Below are 24,008 nucleotides of genomic sequence, written 5' to 3'. Positions count from 1 at the left end.
GACCCACCGGAGGCTTCCCTTCCCGCCACGCTTCGCTCGGCCCGGCGCGGCGTAAGCAGCATCGCCCAGTTGCTTGGCTGAACCACTTCATCCTTCTCAACTGGATGTCGATAGTATCGAAGGCCTATGGCGTGTCAGTCGTGCGATTTTGTCGCCCCCTCTCTCGCTCTTGAACCACCGTATATTCGTTACTTTGTTGTTTCGCCTCATCAGTGCAAGATACTGGCCATTATCCTCGGCAATGCTCCTCCCGGACTCGGAGAGCTCGCCCTCATCCGCCGCCGTCCTATCATATTCCAATTCAAAGAGGGTCGAGGAGCCATCAAAGCATCTGTCGCCAAGTCGGGGGCTCTGAGTGGGCCTCTGGGCGACTGGAGGGTTCCAATGCTTCAGGAAATGACCATAAGTCGCAAGCTTGTTGGTGGAGAGCTCACTCTGAAGTCAAGCGGAAGACATGAAGTTGAGAAAAAGCACACTGCACGTCTCCGCTTTCTTAAGCCGACCCCTGACGCCCTGCATGGCTCGCATCCGCTTGGCTGGATACCCACCCTCCACAATTCGTGGTAGGTGCGCCAGGGGAATCACGGTTGTTGGGTCGCTTTAGCGCCAGCACCTTCGTCAGGAGATCATGAGATTCTTGCATAATGCCCCGGGAAATCCCTGCGGGGAATCATTGTGTGAAGGATTTGAATCTTCCCGCTGTATCGTAACGCCGGTTGCTGCCGGTCTTCTGGATTACTGTTTTGAATGGTGCAAAGGCGTAACACGCGGAGAGATCTGCCCAAATATGCTAGTAGAAAACCGCAGAATGCATCCATCATTTACTGAACGGGGTATAACACTTCTTTTCGTATCATGGGCTTCGTGCGGAGATGACGGTACGAAACTGCAGTCATACGGGAAGCCCGAAAGCGGTCTTCCACGCTGACCTCTCCCCCGCCTTAACGGAACCATTTCTTTCCCATTGAAACAGCCTGAACGCCGTGTATATGCACAGAAGCCAGCCCCAGAGCGTCACGGCGGCAGTGCCAAGTGACTCCAGATGAGGAAGCGGGCAGGGCCGCTTCCTTCACTCCGCCACATCGAGATCCTCGTCTGCGACCTCCCCGCCGGCTTGGTGTGCGGAGCTGGAGGTGTTCGCGGGCTTTCGGCCAACAGCCGCGATGGTCTCGGCATTGAGACTAGCCAGGCTCTCGGATCCCTTCGGTGCGTGTTCCATATCAACGTCATCCTCGTCGTTGTCCTGCAGAGAGACAAAGGGGTTCTTGCTCTTGGCATCGCCGTTCAGAGCCTCCCACTCCTTTCTCCTTTCTTGGACCTTGCGGCCTCTCCTCTTGCTCTCCTCGACTTTCCTCTCATGCTTGTCGTAATTGGCGTCGGCTCTCTCCATGGCTCGTTCTTGGCGCACACGCTGCTGGTGGGTCAGGCGCTTTTGTTTCTGCTTCTTCGAGATACCGGCATCATGAGCGGCGAGAGCGGAGGCGCCAATCTTAGGCTTCTGCTTGGGGAGCGCCGAGGCGTCTGTGAGGGTCTGGAGCGATTTATCGACGGGCTCCTCGGCACGGCGAGCGGCCCGGGAGTGCAGGGACGGTTCTGCGTATGTTAGCGCACGTAAGCCAGCACAAACAGCTGTAACGGACGTACGTTTGGTCTTAGATTTTGCCATTTTCGCGGTGTAGGTTGGCAGCGTCGTGTCTGGGCGAGCTTCGAACTTTTTTGGTGGAGCGCGATCGCCAGCGGGTGGCAGCAAGCGCGCCCCTGCGGCCGTTGTTCCGCACCGTCCGTGCGCGGGCGTGTGCAATCTCCAGATGCCGCCCTTCATCTCGCGACTACTTCTCCATCCTGAAGCAAACACCACACCTTCTCCCGCAAACCGAGCGCGTTCACTCCCTCCGCCGCCAGCTCTAGCCTGCTCGATGCGGCACCCGCGGGAGCGTCCGCCCAGTTTTGTCCGCCACGCCCACCGTCTCCGCCCCAGCTGATCCGACAACACCTTCCATCTTTGACCATGAGCAACTTCCACCCCCCTCCCCAGCACCAAGCCCATGACGACTTCGCCGTGTGGCGCGATGACTCCTATGAGGACCCTCGCATCACGCCCGCGTCGCTTCTCGTGCTTGTCGTGCTCGGGTTCATCGCGCTCCACCGCGTCTTGGGCCATTACGACATCCCCCTCCGCGCCATCCCCGAGCTCTTCTGGAACTGCTTCGTCTACGCCATGCCCGCGTCCATCGTTTTCGCCATAGGGAAACCCTCGCTCGACCCCACCGCCGACTCTGACACGAGCTCGCCTGAGGACAAGGAGAGGAAGAATGCGAAAGTTTTCGCGGCTAAGAACGAAGTGCTGCGACGCGCGCTCGGTCTCGATGGAAACGGCTTGTTGAAGGCCATCGCCGGCGACCGGACGCTGCGCGCTGCTGGCACACTGGCTGGCGGGATGAACAATGCCGCGCCGCCTGGCTTGGGCAACTGGGATAACTCATGCTATCAGAATAGCGTCATCCAAGGCTTAGCATCCCTGCCTAGCCTTGAAGGTTTCCTTGCCAATGCCATAGGCATGTTCGATGGTCTCACCTCCGATTCTACGAACGGCACGCTTCTTGACACCGTTCTGAAACTCAACAACCCCGACAACCACGGCCGATACCTTTGGACGCCCGCAAAACTAAAGAGCATGAGCAGCTGGCAACAGCAGGATGCGCAGGAATACTTTTCAAAAGTCTTGGATGAAATCGACAAGGAAATTTTGAAAGCAGTGAAGCAAAGCCGGGCGGTCGCTGGTCTTGAGGAAGTGCCTTCTGACGAAGAGCGCAAGGCCGAGTCAGTGAAATACCCGGAGTCACTGCGAAACCCTCTTGAGGGGCTTCTGGCGCAAAGAGTCGGATGTATGCAATGCGGCTTTACTGAAGGACTCTCCATGATTCCTTTCAACTGTCTCACTGTTCCTCTACAAAGTACTTGGGGTTACGGTTGCGATATCCGCGACTGCTTGAGCGAGTACACAAAGCTGGAACCGATTGAAGGCGTTGAGTGCGCAAAGTGCACTCTCTTGAGAGCGCGGGATTCACTAGAAAGGGTTCTTCAGGATCGAGACGAGGCAGTACCCACTGAAGCCACCAAGGCGATGGAGGCACGGCTGAAACTTGTCCAAGACACTCTGGAAGACGAGGAACTCGCGGACAGTACTATCATCAAGAAATGCTCCATTCCACGCAAAAATTGGGTGTCTAGTACCAAGTCCAGGCAGGCAGTTGTCGGACGGCCCCCCAAGTCGCTCGTCATTCACGTGAATAGAAGCGTGTTCGATGAGTTCACTGGCGCCCAGAAGAAGAACCACTCCAATGTGTCGTTCCCGGAACACTTGGACCTGGGCCCTTGGGCTCTTGGTTCGTCCAAGTACGACAGCAAAGACTTCTCGGTCGCACCTGAATCATGGTCTACGAATCCGGCGGAATCTATGATCAGCCCGCAGAAGACGCTTGGGATCCAAGCTCTGCCATATGAACTGCGCGCTGTCGTTACGCACTACGGAAGGCATGAGAATGGTCATTACATCTGTTATCGGAAGCATCCTTTCACTGCTGATGAGGTCAAGGGTGAAAAGGCCGATGAGGCGGATGGCGAGGAAGTCGAGGAGGAAGCGGGAGTCAAAGAGGAGCCGGAAGTCAAAGAGGAGCCGGAAGTCAAAGAGGAAGAGGAATCGGAAGCCTGGTGGAGGCTAAGCGATGAGGATGTTTCCAGAGTATCGAAAGAGGATGTCTTGGCTCAAGGTGGCGTGTTCATGTTGTTTTACGAGGCCCAGGAACTTCCAACTCCGCCGAGTCCGAATTCGAGCCCACTGATGAGGCGTAGTTCTACTGCAACGATTCGTGCGGTGGCTCCGATGTCGACGAGCGTGGAAACGTATGAACCTGTTCAGGAGCAAGAAGACGAGGGCTCAGTTGAGGAGATGGACCTCGCGGATGAGAAGACGGCCCCTAGAGAGTTCTTCCCGATCGGTGAGAGCCGGTACAATGCGGAGGTCATCCCACCACGAACTTCGTACCACCGTCCCACCGAGTCTATGGAAACCACGCCGCCTAAATCAGACAGCGAGAGCGACTACGAGCCGATCTCCCCTGCTTCTTACAACTCAGGTCTGGAAGATACAGTCGTTCTCCCATACAAGGGACACAACCGAGACCGGAATTCTACAATCTCGAACGCTTCATCAGCGAGCTTCAACTACCCGCCCACACCCCTTTCGCCTCTTTCCCTCTCGCCTACGATCTCTGAGCAACCCACTCCCTTTGCTGAGAATCGTCCGACTTTCCCCAACCCTATCTTCACCCGCCAAGACATGGACAGCGACTCGGAGTTGCAACCTCTCGCTTCCCCTGCCCTCTTTTCGCCACACAGCCTTGCGACGCCGACTTCACAGAGCCCCAATCTCGATCCCATCACGCGCGCTGCGATCGAGGCGTCGGTGCAGGAGGAGGAGGATGAGCCGCGCTGGACGACGAGCCGTAGCGATTATGCCCCTTCGACCGTTGGTGGCACGGACAGCGAGTACGCACCCAGCGCTGGCGGCTATCCCAGCGACGTAGAGGGATCGGCATACGGCTCAGAGGCAGGTGACGGTCCCCTAAGCGAAAAGGAACTGTCGGTGTCAGGGTCGCCTGTGCAAACGAAGCATCCCCATCGCCAGAGCTTGACAATGAGGACAGCACAAGCTCAGAAAGGAGATGGTGAGAGTGAAGAACAAGTAGGTCTAGAGCGCCTGAGGATGGTGGCTGCTTCCTAGTATTATTCTCGTTTATCAGCACAGCGCTGCGAGCATTGATTCGTCTCTTCTGTTGACATCCTGACAGAGCGGATCCCTTTGAAGGGTGCCCAGCGGCATCCTTTCAGATTGGGTTTGAAAAGAAAAATACCTTGGCATCATCAGGCTCATTGGGCTGGGAAGCATAGCGTCGGCGTTTGATCTGGTTTGATTACTTGTATTCTCAACTGTGCTCTAAAGAACTTTTGATGGAGCTTATGGTGCAGGAAGCTGTATTCCCTCTCCTTTTTTCTTATTCTTTTTTCTTTCTTTGCCATTCCCACTCCTTCGAGACTGAACTTTCTTTTCTTTCCATGTTCTGCAGGATACACGCTGAGAAGCATAGTCGGGATGGCGTAAGGTGGCAGAGCCGAAAGTCAATTTTCATTCTTTTCTTCTAGAAACCGCGTTGCCTTGACAGAAATGATCTCGTGATTTCGCAGCTTGCTCTCACACTCGCCAGTCGCCCTTATTATCCCTGATGCATCCATCGCTCACGGAAAAGGGCAAAAAACACAAGTACGCAGGCACGCAATGCCCGCACGGACGCTCCCTTATGATCCTCCTCCCCGCTTTTTCCCCTCGTTGGAGAAGGGAAGAGTATGGATCACCATGGCAGCAGATGAGAGCACAGCCATGATATCAGAGAGGCCTGGGGAGATTTGCATCTTCTTTATCATTATCGCCAAAACACCCCGGCCACAGCCAGGGTCGTGCGGAAGGTACCAAATAATGGACAGTTATTGTTCGCTTCGGGAGAAGCTATTGGTTGCGAAGGTGGTGGTAGGAATGATCTTAGCAGTAGTACCAAGCAAGGTGGGCGCTCATGGGGTACGAGGCCCTTCGTAAAGAAGACGGCACGTGGTGGTAGAAAGCTTGCAAGGAGTACTTGGTGGGATGGCTGTATCCGGGTAAGCGTGACGCGGTGCTCCTGCAGGGACACAAGGCTGAACACTGACCATTTTTGGAAGGTGAAACGACTGACTGCGAGGATATTAATAAACATCTCGTGGCGAGCACCATGGACATGCTGTGGCAAAAGATCGACGCCGAGACGGACGACGAGGCGTTGGCGCAACCTGGCACAGCCCTGCTGGATCAAAATCCCTGCTCTGGGCATCCGCTTTCGGCCAGGCGCACGCACCCTTCCAGGCACTGATGAGGCTGAAGGTTGCACACCATGCCTTATCTACTGAAACAGTCAGCGCGTCACCTTTCCACGGAAGGACTTAAAAGGACACGATGCCATAGACGAGCACACGGTTATCCACTTCCCCATGGCCGACCGTTACCACCATGCGCCGACTCTCTGGCAACGAAAACGACCCTCTTTCTCTTCGGGGCATTTCTTCAAGAGCCATGTTCAGCCTAATCTTTACATTAATGGCGAACATAGTAGGTTTCGCACTTTTCGCATCCCCAGGCTACTATTTCACTCTCTTTGCGGATGCGAACAGAGCAGACAGACCTCCTCCCGAGAACCACCACCAGGTGATCCCTGACTCAGTTCCGCAAATCCAAGCCGTGAACAACTACAATTCATATCGGAAACTCGACGCATCCAAGAACGAGATACGGCTAGTCGAGGTAGCCCCCGGAATGCCAGGAGACCCAATATACTGCAGGATCGGCAAATACGGCGCCCCTTTAACGACGGGAGACATCGAATACTCGGCCGTGTCGTACTGCTGGGGCGATCCTCAGTTGACGCGCGAGATCAACGTGCTTCAGGTCGATTTCGATGCCAATGGCAGCCCTTCGCCGTGCACCAAAGCCGACTTCGTACCCTTCAACGTCACAAGCAACCTCTACAACTTGCTTGAGCGCGTGCGTCATAATCCATACAGCTGTGTCGACGGGCAGGCTCTTTCCGAGCGCCTCTGGATCGACGCCTTGTGCATCAATCAAAATGACACCCACGAGCGCAACGAGCAGGTGGCGCTCATGGGGGATAGGTATTCCAAAGCCAAAATGGTGCAGATATTTCTTACCACTGAGGATATCCCAAACTATCTCGGAGTGGTTATCTCTGGTCTTGCCAAAAACCTCCGCCCGGGGAGCCCACAAAATGCCGACTTCTGGCATGTCCACGAGGCGTGCCTGCTCTCTAGGTCCGTCGCTTTCACTTTGACTGACAGAGAGACGAAAGAGACGATCGAAGAAGACGCATTCTTGGAGGAGCTCGGGGAACTGTTCGGTAGTCCCTGGTTCCAGCGCGTCTGGGTGCTGCAAGAAGTTCTCAAAGCCCAGCGGGGTGCTGTGCACGTCCGGCTGCTGCACGAAGTCTTGGTTCCCTGGGACGACCTCATGCTTTCTTACTTCTGGTATCTGCAGGCTTGTGAAGTAAGAGGGCAGAAAGCCCTCCGATCCATCCCTTCGCTCTGGATCGAAACATGGGCCATACAAAAGAATAGACTCGTCGACGAGAGTGGCATTCCAACACTCAGCGGCGGCTACATGGACATCTTGGAGCGCTTCCGAAGAACAATGACCAAATTCCACGCCACAGACCCTCGGGACAAGCTCTACGCCATCCTCGGCCTGTCCGACCTGGCATCCGACCCAGAGCCCGCCATCACCCCTGACTACAACCTTTCCATCAGCCAGGTCTACGCCAAGTTCACGCGGGCCTGCATCCTACACTACGGCAACCTGGACGCGCTGAGCGTGCTCCACGAGACCACCACCTCCTCGAACCTCGCCTGCGCCTGCCCGGTATGCAGCGAAATCCACGGCCGCAGCGCCGACGCCGACCACAAAGCCGACCACCCCTCATGGGCCATATGGCCGCAGACGAGAAAGTACTGGATCTGCAGCAACCTCCTCGCGCACGACAGCACCTTTCGCGCCGCGGGCGAGACGCGCGTCGACGAACAGCTGCTGCTGCTCGCACCACACGCCGCCGCCGCCGCCGACGACAGCCATCTTCCGGCGACGCTCCCGCTCCGGGGCTTCTTCCTCGAAGCCGTGGACAACGTCCTCTCGCCCGCCATCGGCGTCGACTGCTTCGACGGCACGTGGACCGTCTGCGGCGTCGACGCCGCCACGGGCGCGCAGGGCCCGATGGCGCTCAGCGAGACGTGGGTCTTTCTCCGGGACGAGTACCGTAGGAGGGCCACGCACCACGAGAAGTGCATCGCCGAAGGCGCGCGTTGCCGTTTCGACCGGCGGCGCGCCGACGAGGACCTCTTCGCGTCCTTCGTCGAGACGCTGCTGTGCAGGAACCCCGTTGATAGTGTGCCCGATGACGCTACTTCCATGGACGATAGCACGGGTGGAGATGGAGGAGGAGGAGGAGAAGGAGGAGGAGAAGAACAACATAGTAGACCGACCAGGATCTGGCAGCAACCCGACGTGGCGGACAGGCTGGCCGCACATTGGATCCACGCGGCCAAGGATCCGAGCATGGAGGCTCTGCCGCCCCCGGTCCGTGAGGACTTGAGAAAGCGTCTGCCGATCCGGCCCGGGGAGGTCGAGAGGCTCTCGGAGAAGTTTGCCGAGATGGTGGAGCCGGCGAGGGGTAGGGTCATGTTCATCACGCGACGCGGCGCTCTCGGACTGTGCCCGATCGGCACCAAGTCTACGGACAGGCCTGTGGTGCTGTTTGGGGGGAAGGTTCCGTTCATCCTCAGGAAGATCCGGGAAGAGGATGTTCCTGACCGGGCAGTGATGAATGGAGAAAGAATGGGAGATAGTGTGGACGAATGGAAGCTGATTGGAGAATGCTATATTCACGGATTGATGGACGGGTCCCGTTTTGAGAAGTTGTTGGACGAAGGTAAGGAGTCGACGGTTTTCTACTTGAGATGATGCAGCACATTTGGTGTATCATGATCAGCTTTGGTACCAACACGGGTCGTATACACAAAGCGCTCCTTTCGCAAATTTGGATTACTGTACTTTTTTTCACATTCTCCCACCTGTACAACTCCTTACCCAAAGCAGGCTTCCATTTCTACTATCTTCCCTTATCCACTACTTTCTACCTCGCCCGACTTTTGTACTTTCATAAACCATCACGCCTTTATTTTCCGCTTATCCCTCCACCAGAAAAGAACCAACTCCCCTATCCCTTCCACCTTCCACCCCAAAATCAACACCACGCACTCCAACCCGAATACAGCACCGCCAAGTTGCGCTCATCCGTCGCCTGCTGGATAAGCTCCGCGACCGCCGCAGCGCTGCTCAGCGCCTTGCTCAACTTCCTCTCGACGACGCTCAGCGCGCGGCCGGCCTCGCCCTGCACCTCCTCGTCTTCCTTGCGCTTCGTCGGTATCTCCAACAGGAAGCGCTGCTCACCCACATCATCCGCGCCGCTCGGGTCCTCCGACACGGTGGTGGTGCCGCCGCCGTTGTTCTCGCCGCTTCTACCGACCGCGCCGCCTTCGGATTTGTTGTTGTTGCCCTCGGCCTCCTTCTGCGCCTCTTCCTGCATCTTCTTGGCCTTGAGCGGCGACACGCTCCACGAGTAGAGCGGGTCGTAGCGCAGGACGTTGAGGATCGTCATGATGGAGTCGCGCTCGTCGCGCAGCGTGTCGAGGGTGAACTCGCAGCAGCGGCGGAACACGCCCTCGACGCCCGAGTAGCCCATGGCGTCGACGACGTCCCTGGTCAGCCGGAACGGGACCACCTCGGGCACGGGCAGCACGCGGCCCGCCTCGAAGGCGACGCCGAGGTCGATGTGGACCGCCTCGCCCGACTGCTGGTCGAGCAGGATGTTGTGGCAGTGGCGGTCGCCGAGGCCGAGCACGTGGCCGAGGATGCTGATGGCCGCCGTGCTGCGCGTGTACGCGAGCCGCTTCTCGAACCAGTCGTCCGGGTCCTCGAAGCGCTCGAGGAAGAAGTAGCGCAGCACGGGGTTGAAGTTGCGGCACACCTCGCGGTACACCTTCAGCCGCTCCTCGTGCGTGTGCGTCGAGATGTCGGTGATCTTCTTGCGGCACTGGCTTTGGTTCCAGTCCTTCGGGTGGTACGTCTGGTGCGCGCCATCGAGGTAGTTCATGAGTGGCATCGTGTTCTGGACGAACTCGATCACCCCGGACCGGTGCGTGAGCGGGACGACCTTGTAGGTCCTGATGTTGAGGTTTCGCAACCGGGTTGCCATGTGGTTGCGCAGTAGCTGGCTGACGTGCTCGAACACCTGCTCCATGATTGCGTCCTGTCTCAGATCGTCGTTGCCGGATTTGTACAGCTGCTTGAATGGTTGGCCGTCGTCGGCTATGGCGGTGACGATCTTTGGCTGGCTGAGGCCGTTGGCAATTCCCATCGTCGACTTGAACCTGTGAATCTTTGGAACATCTCGGTAGTCTGCGCTGCTTTGCACCGGGATATGCATCGTCAGCGGCGGAACCCTGAGACCTGGGACCGCAGTCATGAGCTTCTTGGAGATGGGATATCTCTGCAATTCGTAGTCCCTTCCCATCTTAAACATGTTCGTGTCCACAAACATTGCCAGGTCATTGTAGATGGTGTTGGCTTTGCTGATACGGTCCCACATCTCGTGGCTGGACTTGTCAGCCTTCAGCTGCCTGCCGATGTTCTTCGTAGCCTCGTAACGAGACTTAACCGTCTCGTCCTTCGTGCTCTTCTCCGTGTAAGAGCTGGCGTAGATATGGTTCATGCCGTGATACGGGTGGTCCTTGCAAATCCTGAAAACCAGCGACGACAGGATTTGCTGGAAGTCTGAACTTTCATTCTGCAGGCGCGACGAAAGCTGATTCATGAGGACCACGAACTTGCTGCTCGGGACAGGCTGGATGTACTTGGACACGGCGTGGTTGGCTAGTGCCAAGTGTGAGTACTCGAGCCAGAGAGAAAACATCCGGAAGACGTCGTTGTCGTAGCCATCACAGGCTTGGAGTGCCAGCAGATAGTTCTCCAGACTCTGCCGCAGGAAAGCAACCCGGCTATCTCCCAGCTTTTGCGCTTCCTGCATGTCCATATTGAACCATTTCCTCGCCCGCCTCGCCTGGCCCCTGTAATAATCTCTGGCGTTCTTAGACCTCTGTGCGCTCGCCATTCGGTCATATTCCAAGGCATCGGCTTCTTTTCGCTCGGCCAAGAGCCTCATCCGGTTTTGATCTTCGAGCAGTTCCGGACTCTGGAGTTGTTGATCGCAGAAGCTTGCAAATGCATGAAAAGCCTGGCCGGCGACTGGGCCCTTGGTATTCGATTTGAGCTCCCGGATCGCCGGCTCCATGTACTGCTTCATGATTTCCTCGGGCTTCTTGAGACGAGCCTCGGCGGTGTATTGGCCCTAGACATGTTAGCTGACTGATATGATTGATATGCGGCGACCTGTGTTGACGTACCAATTTTGTCAACAGTATGGTTCGGGCAATGGTGGGATCCTTCCTGTTTTTGGTCTGGTCCTCCAATTGCTGTAACATTCGGATAGATGTGTTTTTCTCCCCTTGGTCCCAAAGCACACGGGCAACTTCGTACTTGGCGCCAGTTCCGATCTCATATCCAACCTCCCGACAGCTCGGGACAATGTCTGCAAGATAGGTTGCACTTGCTAGGAGTTCCTGTAGAGCGTGGTGCCTTCGGTAGACGCCTGAGCCGTTTATCAACGCATCTGCTTCGCGCTCGCGAAGCTGCCTTGGCTCGGTATTTACGATCGCTTGCAAGCTCGGGGTCTTGCTCAGCATGCTCCATAATGTCTCGCGCGCCGAAAGGATCGGTCGTACATCCTCCATACTTCTAAAAGTTAATAAAAAGACGTCACCATGCAGCCTATGGGAGACTCCTTAACTTACCGAGCTTCTCTCATCCAAATCGTACGCCACTTGATAGCCGACCAGGCGTCCTTCAGCTCTTCGGAATGCTTAGCAGTCATGATTTCGTCAATTTCGTTCAGCACTGCAAAGGATCGCAGCGAAGATTGCAGCGTTCTGGCGGAAGCGTTCGGTTCGATGCAGGTCTCAATGGTTTCCAAGAAACTGTGGTCCAAATTCTTGCGCACGGAAACAAGGTCTGTGGACATGCTCATGCCCTGGAATGCCTTGTAGACAGCTGCTGCCTCACATTTCTTGAAAGAAGGCGCCCTAATGTCCCACTGCTCCAGCTTCTGCGCCACTTCAAGCGTTTGGTTAAGGTTGTCTCCACTGTCTCGTATATCCTCATTCGAGGATATGGCGTGGGTCAGACTGTTGAGATTCAGCATTGCGAGGTCTCTTACAACACCTGTAGAGTCAGATGGGGAGACCCTTTTATTACGGCGCATCTCGCTGTCCATCTTGGCGCCGTGAAAGAGCAATCCCTTGAACCCGTCAGACTCGTAATCAAGGCGGTTCAGGACTGATTCTAAGCTCGGCTCCTGTTCGGCTCCGTAGAAGGAATCCGGTTCGTCAAGGTTGGTATAGATTGACAGTTGAAGATCCAAAGGAACGGAATTTTGGTGTGAGAGAACGGAGGAACGCCTTGATGTCTTGACAGGTTGCGACGCATGCGTTTCTGCCAGCAAAAGGGCTGCTCGGTGCATTCCACATCTGGCCGCTGCCTTGGATGCGTGGAGGTAGTCAATATCTAACCAATGAATGCGCTCCGAAATATTGTTCTCGCTTGGCATCCGCTGCGTGCGGATGTACAAAACTGATCGAAGGAGAGCTTTCAGATAAGGCACATCTCCATCCCTCTCTTGTTCGAACCACTTGCGGTAAGCTTCCGATATGGTGCCTTTGAGCGTCTCGTCACTGCTGATGTCTCGTTCCAGGGCCAGGTGAAGGATATAAGGAAAGAGTTGTTCACTGAGAGAGGGTATCTCGGAAAGGCACTTGGGCAAGGCAGAGACGACCCTGTCTTCAGGGGTAGAGTTTGCCAGAGAGATGCACAGGTCTGAGATCCATACAGACAATTTCTTGGAGATCTGGGGGAAAGCAGTCGACCTGACACCTTTGTTGTTGGAAATCGGTTGATAGAGAGGGATCTTGAAGGCGCCGTTCATCGTCAAACCCAACACAAGAGCACGAGGAAGCACCTGCTTTATCTCCTCAAGCTGCTCAAGGTGTCCAGGTTGCTCTTGGTCCTTTGCGGATAGAATTTCCCGTAGAGTTCGCTCGGCAAGACCTGCTTTGCGAGCGTCGTCTCCCTGTAATAGGGCTGCAAGGTTATCCACAATTAACATGCGCGAGCTTCTAGATTTTCGACCTCGTAAGTTCACCCCGTTTTTCTCACGAAGTGCCTTGCGCAGGCTTTCATGTACCTCTCCGGTGGCACCGTAACTTCGTCCAAGGACACGTGCTGCCCACAAGAGATACTGTTTACTGTTGTTCGCTCTCTGACTCGACTTCCAGACCTGCGTGACGTATCGAGCAGCCATTTCAGAATCCCCAAGCATATCTTCCCGGAAAGATGACGGGAGTTGGAACTCTTGACACAGCAAACTGTAAGCCAGTTCCTGCGAAGGGTCATTGAGCAATCTCTTCTCGCTTGACTCGTCTTTCAGCAAGGACATGAGCAAAGTACTTTCTGGAGTGCCCTTCACCGCATTGCCTGCTGCACGAACATCCCGCGCAGCCCGAACCATAGACTGGAAGAGCTCCAGAGATGCTTTGGTGCTCCTGCTACTCGTTGAAGCCAAAAGTTCTTGGACGTAGGATTCCAGAAAGCTGCAGAACCATTCGTCGAATTCCTGTGCTTTCTGCATGGTTGCAAGATGCTGGCTCTCCTGGGTGGTGCTGTCCTGCGAGGAAGAGAGGAAAAGCCGGAGGGAGATTAGGATTGATATCGAGTTACCGGCGACGAACGAAAGTTGATCCATAAGATGTTGTTTTCCGTGGTGTAGCAGATAGCGCACGATGCCAAGAGTGTCTTCTGCACATTGAGCATCCGTTAGGAACGGCCTCAGCGAGCTCAACGTCATCTGGAGAGGGTAGGTTCCGAATGCGATCGGTCCAGCTAGGGCGACAAGAAAACGGATCTTTCGGATGATGGAGCAGGCATACAAAGAGCCGAGTGCCGGGTGAATCTTGTCAAGAAGATAGCGCATGACGTACACAAAACAATCGGGAGTCCAAAAATTAGCGTGATCGTACCCAGTGCGACGGCATAGACGCTTAATCTCTTCGAATATGTGCTTGGCCTGGAAAAGCGGTTGCTGATCAGCGGGCAATGAGAGGCTGGAAGAGCCGAGATTCTGCATCTCGGTCAGGGCATCGTCCACCCTTTGAAACTCGGGGAATCTATGGATAGACTTCCCAACCAATTCTATTTCTTCCATAGTTGAAATCAACACAGCCAAAACACAGGGAAATTGCTGCGCTAAGAGATTCTTGTAAGTGTTGTCGCCCAGGAGCGCCCGAAGCGCCTTTTCGTTGTTCTGGGCAGCGCTGTCGCGTTGAGACCCGCGACCGCGACACTGATCCCAGGCGATGGCGTAACCGGCAGCCTTGAAGAAGTTTCGCTCGGCTAGATCTTTTTGAGAGACCTTGAGAGCTTCTAGGACAACCGGGACTTCCTCTTCGTTATTACGCATCGCCAGCTGGCCGTAAACTTCATCCTGCGAATCTCCCAGGAGAGCGCCGAGACTCTCGTATCCGAAAATGGAATAGGGAATGTCCTCAAGCCTTTGGTTTGCGCCCATCCACGTGTAGAAAATCTGAGGCGCGAACAGCTCGAACACAGACTTCGAGCTCTCAAGGTCCAATGATCTCGATATCATCTGGATGCACCGGGCAGCATGGCCGACTGATGCTTTCACAAGACCGCCAGCTTCGAATATGTGGTAGACGCTTTTGCGTAACAGGGTAGGCCAGGCCGCACCCATGCGGGCCAACCCGAGAAGCCGTAGCGCCATTTCCTCCGTAGAATCCTGGTTACTTGGGAGATGTGCCTGTACATCATCGAACACCGCCTCGTGCTTGCTCAGTATGAAATAGTCGAAAATTTCTGACAGGAGCTCAATGGTATGAAACTTGACGGGTGAGCTCCCACTCTGAAGCATTAGAAACAAGCTGGTTCGCACGGACGGCTGACGCATACCAGCGAGTTGCGTATAGTCCTGTTGAATCTGCAAGAGCTTCTGGAAGAGGTCTGCCATCTTGATTTGCACCGCAGGTGATGCCACTCGTCGTTTAAGTGCCCGGATTAGCCACTCGTATACGTCGGCCCCGACGTTGTAGGCCTGTGACTCGCGATCTGTCCAAACCAATGCTGTGCCTCGCATGACTTCGACGCAGAAACCAAGGACAACTTCACTGTGTTCATATTCGTAGACAAATAAGAGCTTCTCCGCCACAGCGCGGAGCAGTGCATTGCCGTCCTCGTTGGTCAGCAGCAATGGAGAGGCCAGGATGTCCGATATCAGTCGTTTGCACATCAGGAATTCGCCTGCAGGCAAAGCAATAATATGGCGTTGGAAAGCCTCTGGAATCCGAGAATCTGAAGATTCGGGATCCAATGCTTCGTCGTCATCTTCATGCAGTGTTTCGATTGCCGAAGCAAGGAGGATCAAGGTAGCTGATAATGCTGTGCGTGTAGCGTTGGCGCTCAGAGCTGCAAGAAGATCATCTCTTGGAAGAGATGATGTTTCGCCTTTGGCGACACGGTTGCTGGTCTGAGAGTCGAAATCATCAATATCCATTGACTCAACTGGTTCCTTCGGTCTTTGACAGTTTTCAAGAGCCTCCGAAAAGAAAGAAATGAGAGAATTGATGCCGAGCTTCTTGAAAAGGTCGGATCCGAGAGAATCGACCGAAGCGATATTTGGTAGACTTGGAGCGATAACTTCTAGAACGGCATCTACGTGCAATGGATCGCAGTCGGGGCGCGATATGAAACTGGCTAAACTTTTGGCCAGGACGGTTGTACTTCTCTCGAGCTCTTTGCTGCGTTCTGAGGGGATACCGTTGATGCTTGTGGACAACTGAGAGCATACCACACAAAATATCGAAATAGTGCGGATCATATCGGTACTGAAGCTTTGCGCCCGCTCAGATGCCGCATCTTTGAACTGTTTCGATGTTCGTTCCATTTCTGGGACGCAAAAGTCCAAGATGACGCCATCCGCTGGCACGGATCGATTGTGTTGGACGTTGGAGATGGTTCCGGAAACCACTCGAGGTTGGACAAGAAAGTTTTCTTCACGCGGAGACAGGAGGAGGTAGTCTGCTAGCCGAGAGTAATGACTGGCTCGAATGAAGGCCAGTGCAAGTGGGCCAAGGCTGCAAACTGGCCGCCCAGAATGTGGTGGAGGCAGTCGATCGGTACTCATGAAAAGCATGCGAACGATGTCCCAAGCGTCATAATGGTTAGATCGCTGCGTGGATTGAGACCTGTCGTAGAAGTTGCCTGGGCCTTCGATTAGAGCGACCATGCTGGAAGCCGACGTGCCAAATCTGCCGCACTTACTCGGTGTCCACTTCAAAAATAGCCAACGGAGCATACGGTCAATGGTGACATGTGAGCTATGCGGACTTTCGGAGCTCCTAACATCGAACATAGTCAGCCACAGGGAGCAGCAGCTCTCTGACAAAACAGCAGGACCACGGAGCTCAACAGAGCTGATCATGGCCTCTACTATTTCAGCAATGGAACCGAATTCGACAAGGCCTAAGCGAAGGATAACATCCATGGAGTGAGCTGCCGCCCTGCATGTAGAGCCGGTGGTGACATTGCGAGAGCACAATTGCCAGACGGTCGTCCAGAGCTCTCGAAGCTCTGGGGAAGATGATGCAAGCTGGACTGCACAACTATAGCGGGGAAGATCATCAGCAAAACTTATTCAAGTTCAAGGGGTCGTCATACCTAGCGGTTCCAAGCATCGCCCAACTTGATATCGCAGGGTTTCCGTCGGATAGTCTAGATGTCAGTTTCTCCAGGACCAGGCGGACGTCTTCCGCGGCCAGGCGGACTTGCTGTACTATGAATGCGATAACTTGAAGAGCGAAGATCTTCTCCGAAGGCTGCGGGCTTGAGAGCTGACGGAGGTAGTCCTGTAGATAGTCTGACGTACGCCGCCTTTTGCTGGGCGTCTCTTGCACACCTTGACCGATCGACCGATCTACCTGGGATCGACTTGATTGAAGAGCATTGGCCAAGTCAACGACGAAGAACAGCACAGTCCAGCAGTGCTCAGAGCGAGCATTCCCTGGCCTCAGTCGGAATACTGGCAGGGAAAAGGGCGATTCGTCGTAAGGATATTCGCTCGCGCAGCGTAGTCGTATGTCTTCGAGCTGTAGCTGCTCGCGCTCCACGCGTCTGACGTACTCTGCGTGCATTGCCTCAATGAGGTTTTCCAGGTCAATGCGGAGATCCTCAACGTCATCCCGGGCCTCTCTCAACATCCGGTGGATGTGCCCCCTGCACAATATCAGAGTGGTAATCATCTCGTCTTTAAGAGACGTTAGCTTTGAAGACCAGTGATGCCTTAAGACGGGAAGCAAGTGGCGGATTGCGTGCTGCGTGGAAGATATTGAGTCAAGACAAGTTCTGGACAGTACGGCGTTGATGGCAACGAAAGCATCGACGTGGGCGAGCGCAACGCTTCGAGACGAGCTCAGCCACGAAGTCAGCGTTGGAACGATGGCCAGCGTTTGGTCCAGCATGGGAGCATTCGGGGCGGTAGCAAGGTATTTAATACTGGCCACGAGATCGTCTACCGCAGCATGTGAGCTGGGCGACTGGCGCTGACTGAAATGTCCAGTAGACGCATCGACGGAAGGCTCCGGAGTCATTCTCGGAGTGCCATATCGATTTGTGCCGACTGGGGGCTGTGAATTAGGTGCAAGGGTGGAGACTGCTTCGAGGCAGAATTCTACAATATCGCCCGACTCCATGCTCAAGTGCTCGACGTGGGGTGGATATTCTAGGATGAGGCGCAGACACTTGGCGTAGCTGGCAAGGAGCGGCTCAACATAGCCAGTGGATGGCGCTGGCAGAGTCTGCATGATGTGATGGATGACGGATCTCGCAGCCTTGTAGCGGATGGTAAGCACACCCGCCTCGATGACGAAACGCGTACAGTCGAGCAAAGCCGGCAGCATGCGCTTGACTTTGCCTACGTGGCGTTTGTTCCCGGCAGCGAGCTGTTCGGGCGTGACACGCAGCCATTGCGACCGGGAGTCAACAACGTGCTCGGCAAGACGAGCGAGGACGGCCTCATAGCCCTTCGAGGTGAGCGACTTGCGCCCGCTGACACCGGACTTGGTGCACTGGGTCAGCTTGTGCTTGAACTCGTTCTGAGCTTCGTCGGTTTCGGCCACTTTGGTGGTGGCGACCATATTCTCTATCCGGTATGTCAGCGGGGCGCCAAAGGGCCGTGTCTTCTGCGGCATCCTACCTAGAGCTTGGATCAGCTCTTCGGCCAATGGGTCGCGCTTGGTGCCGGCCATGATGGATGGCGCCCTAGCCAGGGTCGCGGCTGGCTCGAAGCGTGTCAATCTGCGCTCAATGGCACAAGTTGGTGCTCGGCATGGCGCGTGCAGCACGTGGGAGGTGAGGTGACGGAGCGTCGCACGCGTGCGACGCGTGCGGTGGGATCGGGGACTGGGCTCTGGGGCAGACCGCCTCGGCAGACACCGCCTGTGGCACGTGCGTAGGCGGGCAGCGAGGCGGTAGCAGGGGTGCGCGAAGCGCGCGTTTTGTCAAGCTCCGGCCGACGCATCACCACCAAAACACGCCGTCTGCAGCAACCGCCCCCGCCCCCGCCGCCTCCCCGCTGCGCCCTGCGATGCCGCGCAGCTAGTCACCATGGCCGACACCGACAGCCTCGAGAGCTTGGAGGGCCTGCATGAAGACTTGCTGGCCCTCTCCGAGTCGCGCCTGCCGAACATCGACCGCCTGTTCTCCGAGCTGCTTGTGCGCGTCGACGAGTTCAAGAAGCTGTTGGACAAGCCCCGCAAAAATGACAGGAGTCGCGAGGCCCTCAGGAACGGTGCGTCGGCCGCTGCCCCGCCATTGACCCGCGCTGACCTCCCCGCTCTGCAGACACGCTTGAGATCGACGGCGAGAAGTACCAGGTCAACGACGAGTTCAAACAGGACGTCGTTCGCGCTGCCGACTTCATAGACCTCGACGAAATCGAAGCCACCAGGCTGTGCCTCGCCGCCCAAGATGACGCTGTCGAGCTCGATCGTTCGCTCTACGCCGCCGCCATTATCCGTTTCCACAAGCGCCGACAGTTCCTTCTCGAATCTCTGCGCCTCGTGCTCAAACAGTCCCACGATCCGGAGGGCAACGAGGAGCTCGCCACCCTCTTCGGCGAGTACGTTCGCAAGGTTTTGGGCATTGGCGAGCAGATGCGTCTGGAGAATGGCCATGCCTACTGGCAGAAGTGCCTGGCAAGCATGGGCGATATTGAGCGGTGGCTGCAGGGATTGGCCGATTTGATGCTCGCTGGCAACATGGTTGGCAAGCCTGCTGAAGAGATGGAAATGATCGACTACCAGCGCGGCAGCCTGGTGCGCCAGCACGAGTCCCTGGCCGCCATCTGCACCCATTTGATCAAGGCTGGCTACACCAGCATTGACAACTTCCGTGGCCTCATTGGCACTCTCAAGACATTGAACAAACATGACGTCGTCCTCGTCCACTACGTCCCCATCATCACCTCGTCTATCAGCCAGCTCGTTTCTTCGGAGCGGTCTTCTTCCCTGGAAGATGCGCGCGCTCTCCACAAGGTCGTCGTCGCAGGCAAGGAGGGCGATGGCTGGAAACTTCGCAACTTCCACGCTGCCGTCATTGTGTGGTGGCTCGTTGAATACAGCGGCAGATACGTCGACCCTGCTCCTCTGAACGGAGTCGACCTGGATGCTGAAGCTGAAGACCGATCACAGCTGTTCCTGGACTCCATAAGAGATGGCGCCTTCCACTTCATGCTCTCGGTCAGCCAAGATGTCAGGCCGAACAAATGGTACGATCCAGCGAAGGCGCGGTTGTTGTCTTTCGTTCTCCAGGATTCACCTTCACTACCACCCGACCCCACAGCCATTGCCGGGTTCTTTCAAGTCATCTTCACGGAGCAAATGCAGCTCTTTGTCGATTCTTTCATCACCAACATGCCCGACACGCTGCGGAAGCTTAAGGTTGAGGAAGACGACAAGCGTCGCATGATTCATTCGCGATTCCATCCTGGACCTGTTGAGCAAGAGCTACATCTCGAGCGATTCTTCCTCATCATTTCATATGCTTTTGCCGAAAGCCCGGATGCGGCTCAGAGCTTTTGGTCTGATACTGATGGAAACCTCTACGGCTTCTTACAATGGGCAGCCAAACGGCAAACCACACCGCGAGCCGCTGCATTCTGTGAGATGCTGAAGTCTCTGACAGAGGGCGAAGATTGCGCTGCTGCTGCGCACAGGTTTCTACAAGAGGAAGGCATTGTTGCCTCCGGCAAGCTCCGACGAACGACCTCTCTGAGCTACCAGCACATCTTGAGCGAGTTGCAATTTTACGCAACAAGTATCAAGGAAAAGCCCACCCCTTCTCCTACGATGCGCTACCAGCGATCTGCTCAAGACTCTGATGACTATCTCGTCGAGCCTGAAACTGGCTTGATGCTCGAATGCCACTTGAGGTTACTTACCCATCTGTGCAGGGAAAGCTCCGAGGCGCGCAGCTGGATATTTCACAATCCCAACTTCCCTGTTGTGGACATGCTACTTCAGCTCGCGACCATTCCCACAGAAAGCCGGCTGAGAGCAAACGTCTTCAACGTGCTTAGTTCTCTACTCGTGGCCAAGACCACTCCAGTAGGAGACAGTATATGGACGCAATTGGATTCTTGGATAACCCACAATTCTGTACCGCACGCCATAACCTCACGAGCCACCAATCCCGGTTCGATCAGCCCGGAGAAGATTCTTTTCGACACGGTCGCAACGGACTACGACGAAGCCACGGCCTTCATGACCCTTCTGACGGCTTTAGTTGCGCCGTACGTTGACGAGAGCGGACTGCACGACACTCTTCCGTTCCCTGAGACGCTTGGTTCCAGCTACCGCATGCCAGGGATTGACAAGTATGTCGATTTCGCGCTCGAGCGTGTTTTCGGCCAGCTGTGCAAGAAGATTGAGGATCCACTACAATTGCATATCCTACGCTGGCATTGCCTTAACTTCATCACCGTCTGCCTATCCACGTTCAATGAAGACCTGGTCGTCTTCGCTAACTCATCAAGTATGCACGTGGATAGTGCAATGCAATCCTCCTCTTTACTTGCCTACGTGCAGCTTCATCCGTTCGCCCGGGTCATGGAATGGCTCTTCAACGACAACGTAATTGCTTCTCTTTTCGCCGCTGCACATCAAGACGCCGCACAAGTCAACACCTCCTCATTCGATTCTCCTCTGCTTATGTCCTTGGGCAAGAGCATAGAGGTGCTGTACCAGATTATGAGGCTGCAAAACACGTACTTGGATATTGAAAGAGGCGGGCATCGATCGAAGAATGCCACACAGAAAAGAAGGGTAGCGAACACGGCTCTAGCATCGTTCGAGGATGCAGTCCTTAACCACCTCGAGATTGTCGTCGACCTTGGACTGTATTGTGGCACGGGACATCAGGATCTGATTCTTTGCTCCATACATCTGCTCGAAAAACTCACTTCATCACGCAAGCTTGTCGTGTCGCCCATGGCAGGCTTCGGACAACGGTCTGACCGGAGCAAAGTGATTGGCATTATGGAAAAAGACAATGACTCTGATCGAATCGCGAAGGCTTTGACCGTGGAGATGAGTCTTGATCAAAGAGAATTCGAGCGAGGCCCCGAAGCGCCAGGCTATCTCATCAAAGAGGGGATCCTGGACTTCTTGAACAGCTGTCTCGAGGTCATTCCCAACCGACCTACGGTCGCACATCTCTTGCTTGGCTTCAGCTGCGGTGTGAGCACGCTGGATATCCCAGAGGATGGCCTGTTCGTGGCTGGCCATTCCCTGTTCCATTCCATACTGCGCCTTGCAGTCGAGTATCCGGAGATGATCGGCGATTCTTTCACTCCATGGTCCAGCACAATCAAACAAAAGTGCATCAACATCTTGATGAAACTCTGGAGGTCACCTCTGTCATCGGCATTTGTCATGACCGAGCTGCGAGCAAGCGAGTACTTCCACAGCCAGATGCTGCGGCAGCACCTCGCAGATAAGCACACCTTGTTCGCTGGCACAAACATCATTGACCCCGAGTTCATCTTCAACCCCTCTGCCGTTGCGCTAGAGAAATTCCTCCAGCAGAGGACAGCCTTTTTCGAATACACGGCCAGAGAACTTCACTTGGTTGGAGGCTTGCCAACTGCCCGAGCGCGGATGCAAAGCACTCTACTAGGGCTGACAATCCTTCCCGATGGTGAGCAGATGGCCAACCCGAGCGTCTTTGACATGTTTGACTTTATGGAGCTTGAGGTTAAGGGAGATCTCAATCTCCCTGAGCTACCGTTGTTGGGCACTTTGGACTTCAAAGTATGCAGATCCTCTGACGGCCCGAAATACGACCTCCGGCACGTGCATGAGTTGATCTCCATCAAGTCGAGCGAGCTGCGCAAAGCCGGTAGGATTCTATCAATTGTTGAGGAGCAGCAGATGCAAGCCGATGGTGAACTCGTCGTGGCCTACTGCACCAGCGTCAACCGGCGGGAGGATATTGCGCATGCTCGGAGCGAAGTCCTCAAAGCCTGGACTCAACTTATGATGGTCCTTTTGGAGAAGGGCGAGTTCGATGACAGCACGAGGACTTCGTTTATTCTCCAGGCTCTCCAAGTGACGCTGCCAAAGCTCGAAAAGGCTTATTCCGAGGACGTCAACCCCGCTATAGACCTGGCCGACCTCGCGCGTAGACTGTTGGCAAATGTCAACTTCAAGTCCAAGTCGATTGAGGAGAAGGGAAGGTCAAGCGACCTTGCTAAAGACAGGCTATTACAGCTCTTCCGGGTGGCTCTGAGTGGAATTTTCTGCATAATGTCCAACGCGGTGCTGCGCGAGATCTGCTACCAGATCTGCTACCGCTACCTCCGTGGCACATCAAACGATGCGGGTAAAGCTACAACGACCGCTGCCCTTGGTCGCTCTTTCAGCGCAACACTGAACGCGTCGGTACTAAACGCATCGGCACTGGTCAAAAGTGCAGCACAACCATCAACTCTCAGCTCCCAGACCATGCGTACTGTCAAGTCGGCAGGAAGCCAATTGATCGATGTGGTCTGCGACGACTCTTATGCGGGTCAAGGAACGTGCAGGATCTCTGCGCTTCTCTTCCTGGATGCTCTTGTGGCACTCAGCGCTCGTGAAGACGAACGATACATCATCGACTCTCTCGTGCGACTCAACTTCATTGACGTGCTCGTAGACAGCATCAAACTCATCCCGACGGAGCTACGCAACACCAGCGCGGCCGGTAGGCACATTCCGGTTTCGTCTTACCTTGCGTCGTTCTAGCTGACAGGAATCAGATGTACCGCTTTTGTTGTCCTTCATCGACGCCTACCTAGCCCTCCTCCTTCGCATCTCCCAGACCAAAGCCGGCGCCGCACAAGTCCTGAACGCCGGCCTCTTCTCCTCGATCCGCGAATCACAAATCTTCTCAACCGACCCTGATTTCGGCTTTGGTACGAACACAGCAACCTTGGCAGCAATGCAATTCCCTCCCCTACATGAGCAATTGACATCATCACCATTCCAACAACATCACCATGACAATAACATCAGCCACTCGCCCCTCCCTTGGGAGACACCTTCAGCATCAGCACCATCATCACAAACAAAACAAAGAAACACGGCTAACGCACCGGACCTCGGTGGTCCCCGACGCGCAACAGAAATCGACAACCCGCACGCGCTGCGCAAGTTCTTCGACCTCATGCTCAGCGTCCTGCGCGTCGTCAACTCGGTCGTCGTGGTGCGCGGGCCGCAGAACGAGCAGTGCCGGCGGCAGGCGCGCGACTTCGTCGCCGACAACCGCGCCAGCGTCGTCGCCGTCTTCAAGCGCGCCGCGCGCAAGGGCGGCCCCGGCGAGCAGGCCACCGGCGCCGACCTCGAGGAGCTGGTCGACGCCTTTTGCCTGCTCATGGCCGCGACCGGGTTCTTGGAGGTGAGTCTCTTTACTGAATTATGATTTTTTCCCCTTCTTTTCTCTCTCTCTCTCTTTTGAAGATGAGGCAGGCAGGCTAATGGTTGTTACAGTACGAGGATCAACAGATGCAGAAGCCGGGGTTGATGGCGTCGTTCTCGTGAAGTGGTGTTGGAAAGGACTTTTTTTGGGTGACTGTTGTTGAAATCAT

At 55.3% G+C, this 24,008-nt stretch overlaps 5 protein-coding genes across 5 annotated transcripts; 3 read left to right on the top strand and 2 right to left on the bottom strand.

Moving 5' to 3' along the window:
• Positions 1-1,069: 1,069 nt before the first annotated feature.
• SLS55_002584 (uncharacterized protein) lies at positions 1,070-1,666 on the bottom strand (the record flags this gene model as incomplete). The annotated part of the gene is made up of 2 exons (XM_066774065.1): positions 1,070-1,593; positions 1,645-1,666. 2 exons carry the CDS (start codon positions 1,664-1,666, stop codon positions 1,070-1,072), a joined length of 546 nt encoding a protein of 181 aa, XP_066636632.1.
• Positions 1,667-2,008: 342 nt separating this feature from the next.
• UBP1 (ubiquitin-specific protease ubp1) lies at positions 2,009-4,783 on the top strand (the record flags this gene model as incomplete). Its single annotated transcript, XM_066774064.1, has 1 exon — positions 2,009-4,783. One exon carries the CDS (start codon positions 2,009-2,011, stop codon positions 4,781-4,783), a length of 2,775 nt encoding a protein of 924 aa, XP_066636631.1.
• A 1,377-nt stretch (positions 4,784-6,160) lies between these two features.
• On the top strand, positions 6,161-8,611 carry SLS55_002582 (uncharacterized protein; the record flags this gene model as incomplete). Its single annotated transcript, XM_066774063.1, has 1 exon — positions 6,161-8,611. The coding sequence occupies one exon, from the start codon at positions 6,161-6,163 to the stop codon at positions 8,609-8,611; it is 2,451 nt and encodes an 816-aa protein (XP_066636630.1).
• A 283-nt stretch (positions 8,612-8,894) lies between these two features.
• TEL1 (Serine/threonine-protein kinase tel1) lies at positions 8,895-18,132 on the bottom strand (the record flags this gene model as incomplete). Its single annotated transcript, XM_066774062.1, has 4 exons — positions 8,895-11,057; positions 11,113-11,500; positions 11,560-16,491; positions 16,547-18,132. The coding sequence occupies 4 exons, from the start codon at positions 18,130-18,132 to the stop codon at positions 8,895-8,897; spliced, it is 9,069 nt and encodes a 3,022-aa protein (XP_066636629.1).
• A 358-nt stretch (positions 18,133-18,490) lies between these two features.
• SLS55_002580 (uncharacterized protein) lies at positions 18,491-23,961 on the top strand (the record flags this gene model as incomplete). The annotated part of the gene is made up of 5 exons (XM_066774061.1): positions 18,491-18,674; positions 18,728-23,125; positions 23,181-23,336; positions 23,547-23,818; positions 23,911-23,961. The coding sequence occupies 5 exons, from the start codon at positions 18,491-18,493 to the stop codon at positions 23,959-23,961; spliced, it is 5,061 nt and encodes a 1,686-aa protein (XP_066636628.1).
• Positions 23,962-24,008: the final 47 nt, after the last annotated feature.

This window comes from Diplodia seriata (assembly GCF_021436955.1).
Source record: "Diplodia seriata strain FDS-637 chromosome Unknown scaffold_2, whole genome shotgun sequence".
NCBI lineage: Eukaryota > Fungi > Ascomycota > Dothideomycetes > Botryosphaeriales > Botryosphaeriaceae > Diplodia > Diplodia seriata.
Note: the sequence above shows the minus strand (reverse complement) of the source record. Positions and strands in the feature narration are given on the sequence as shown.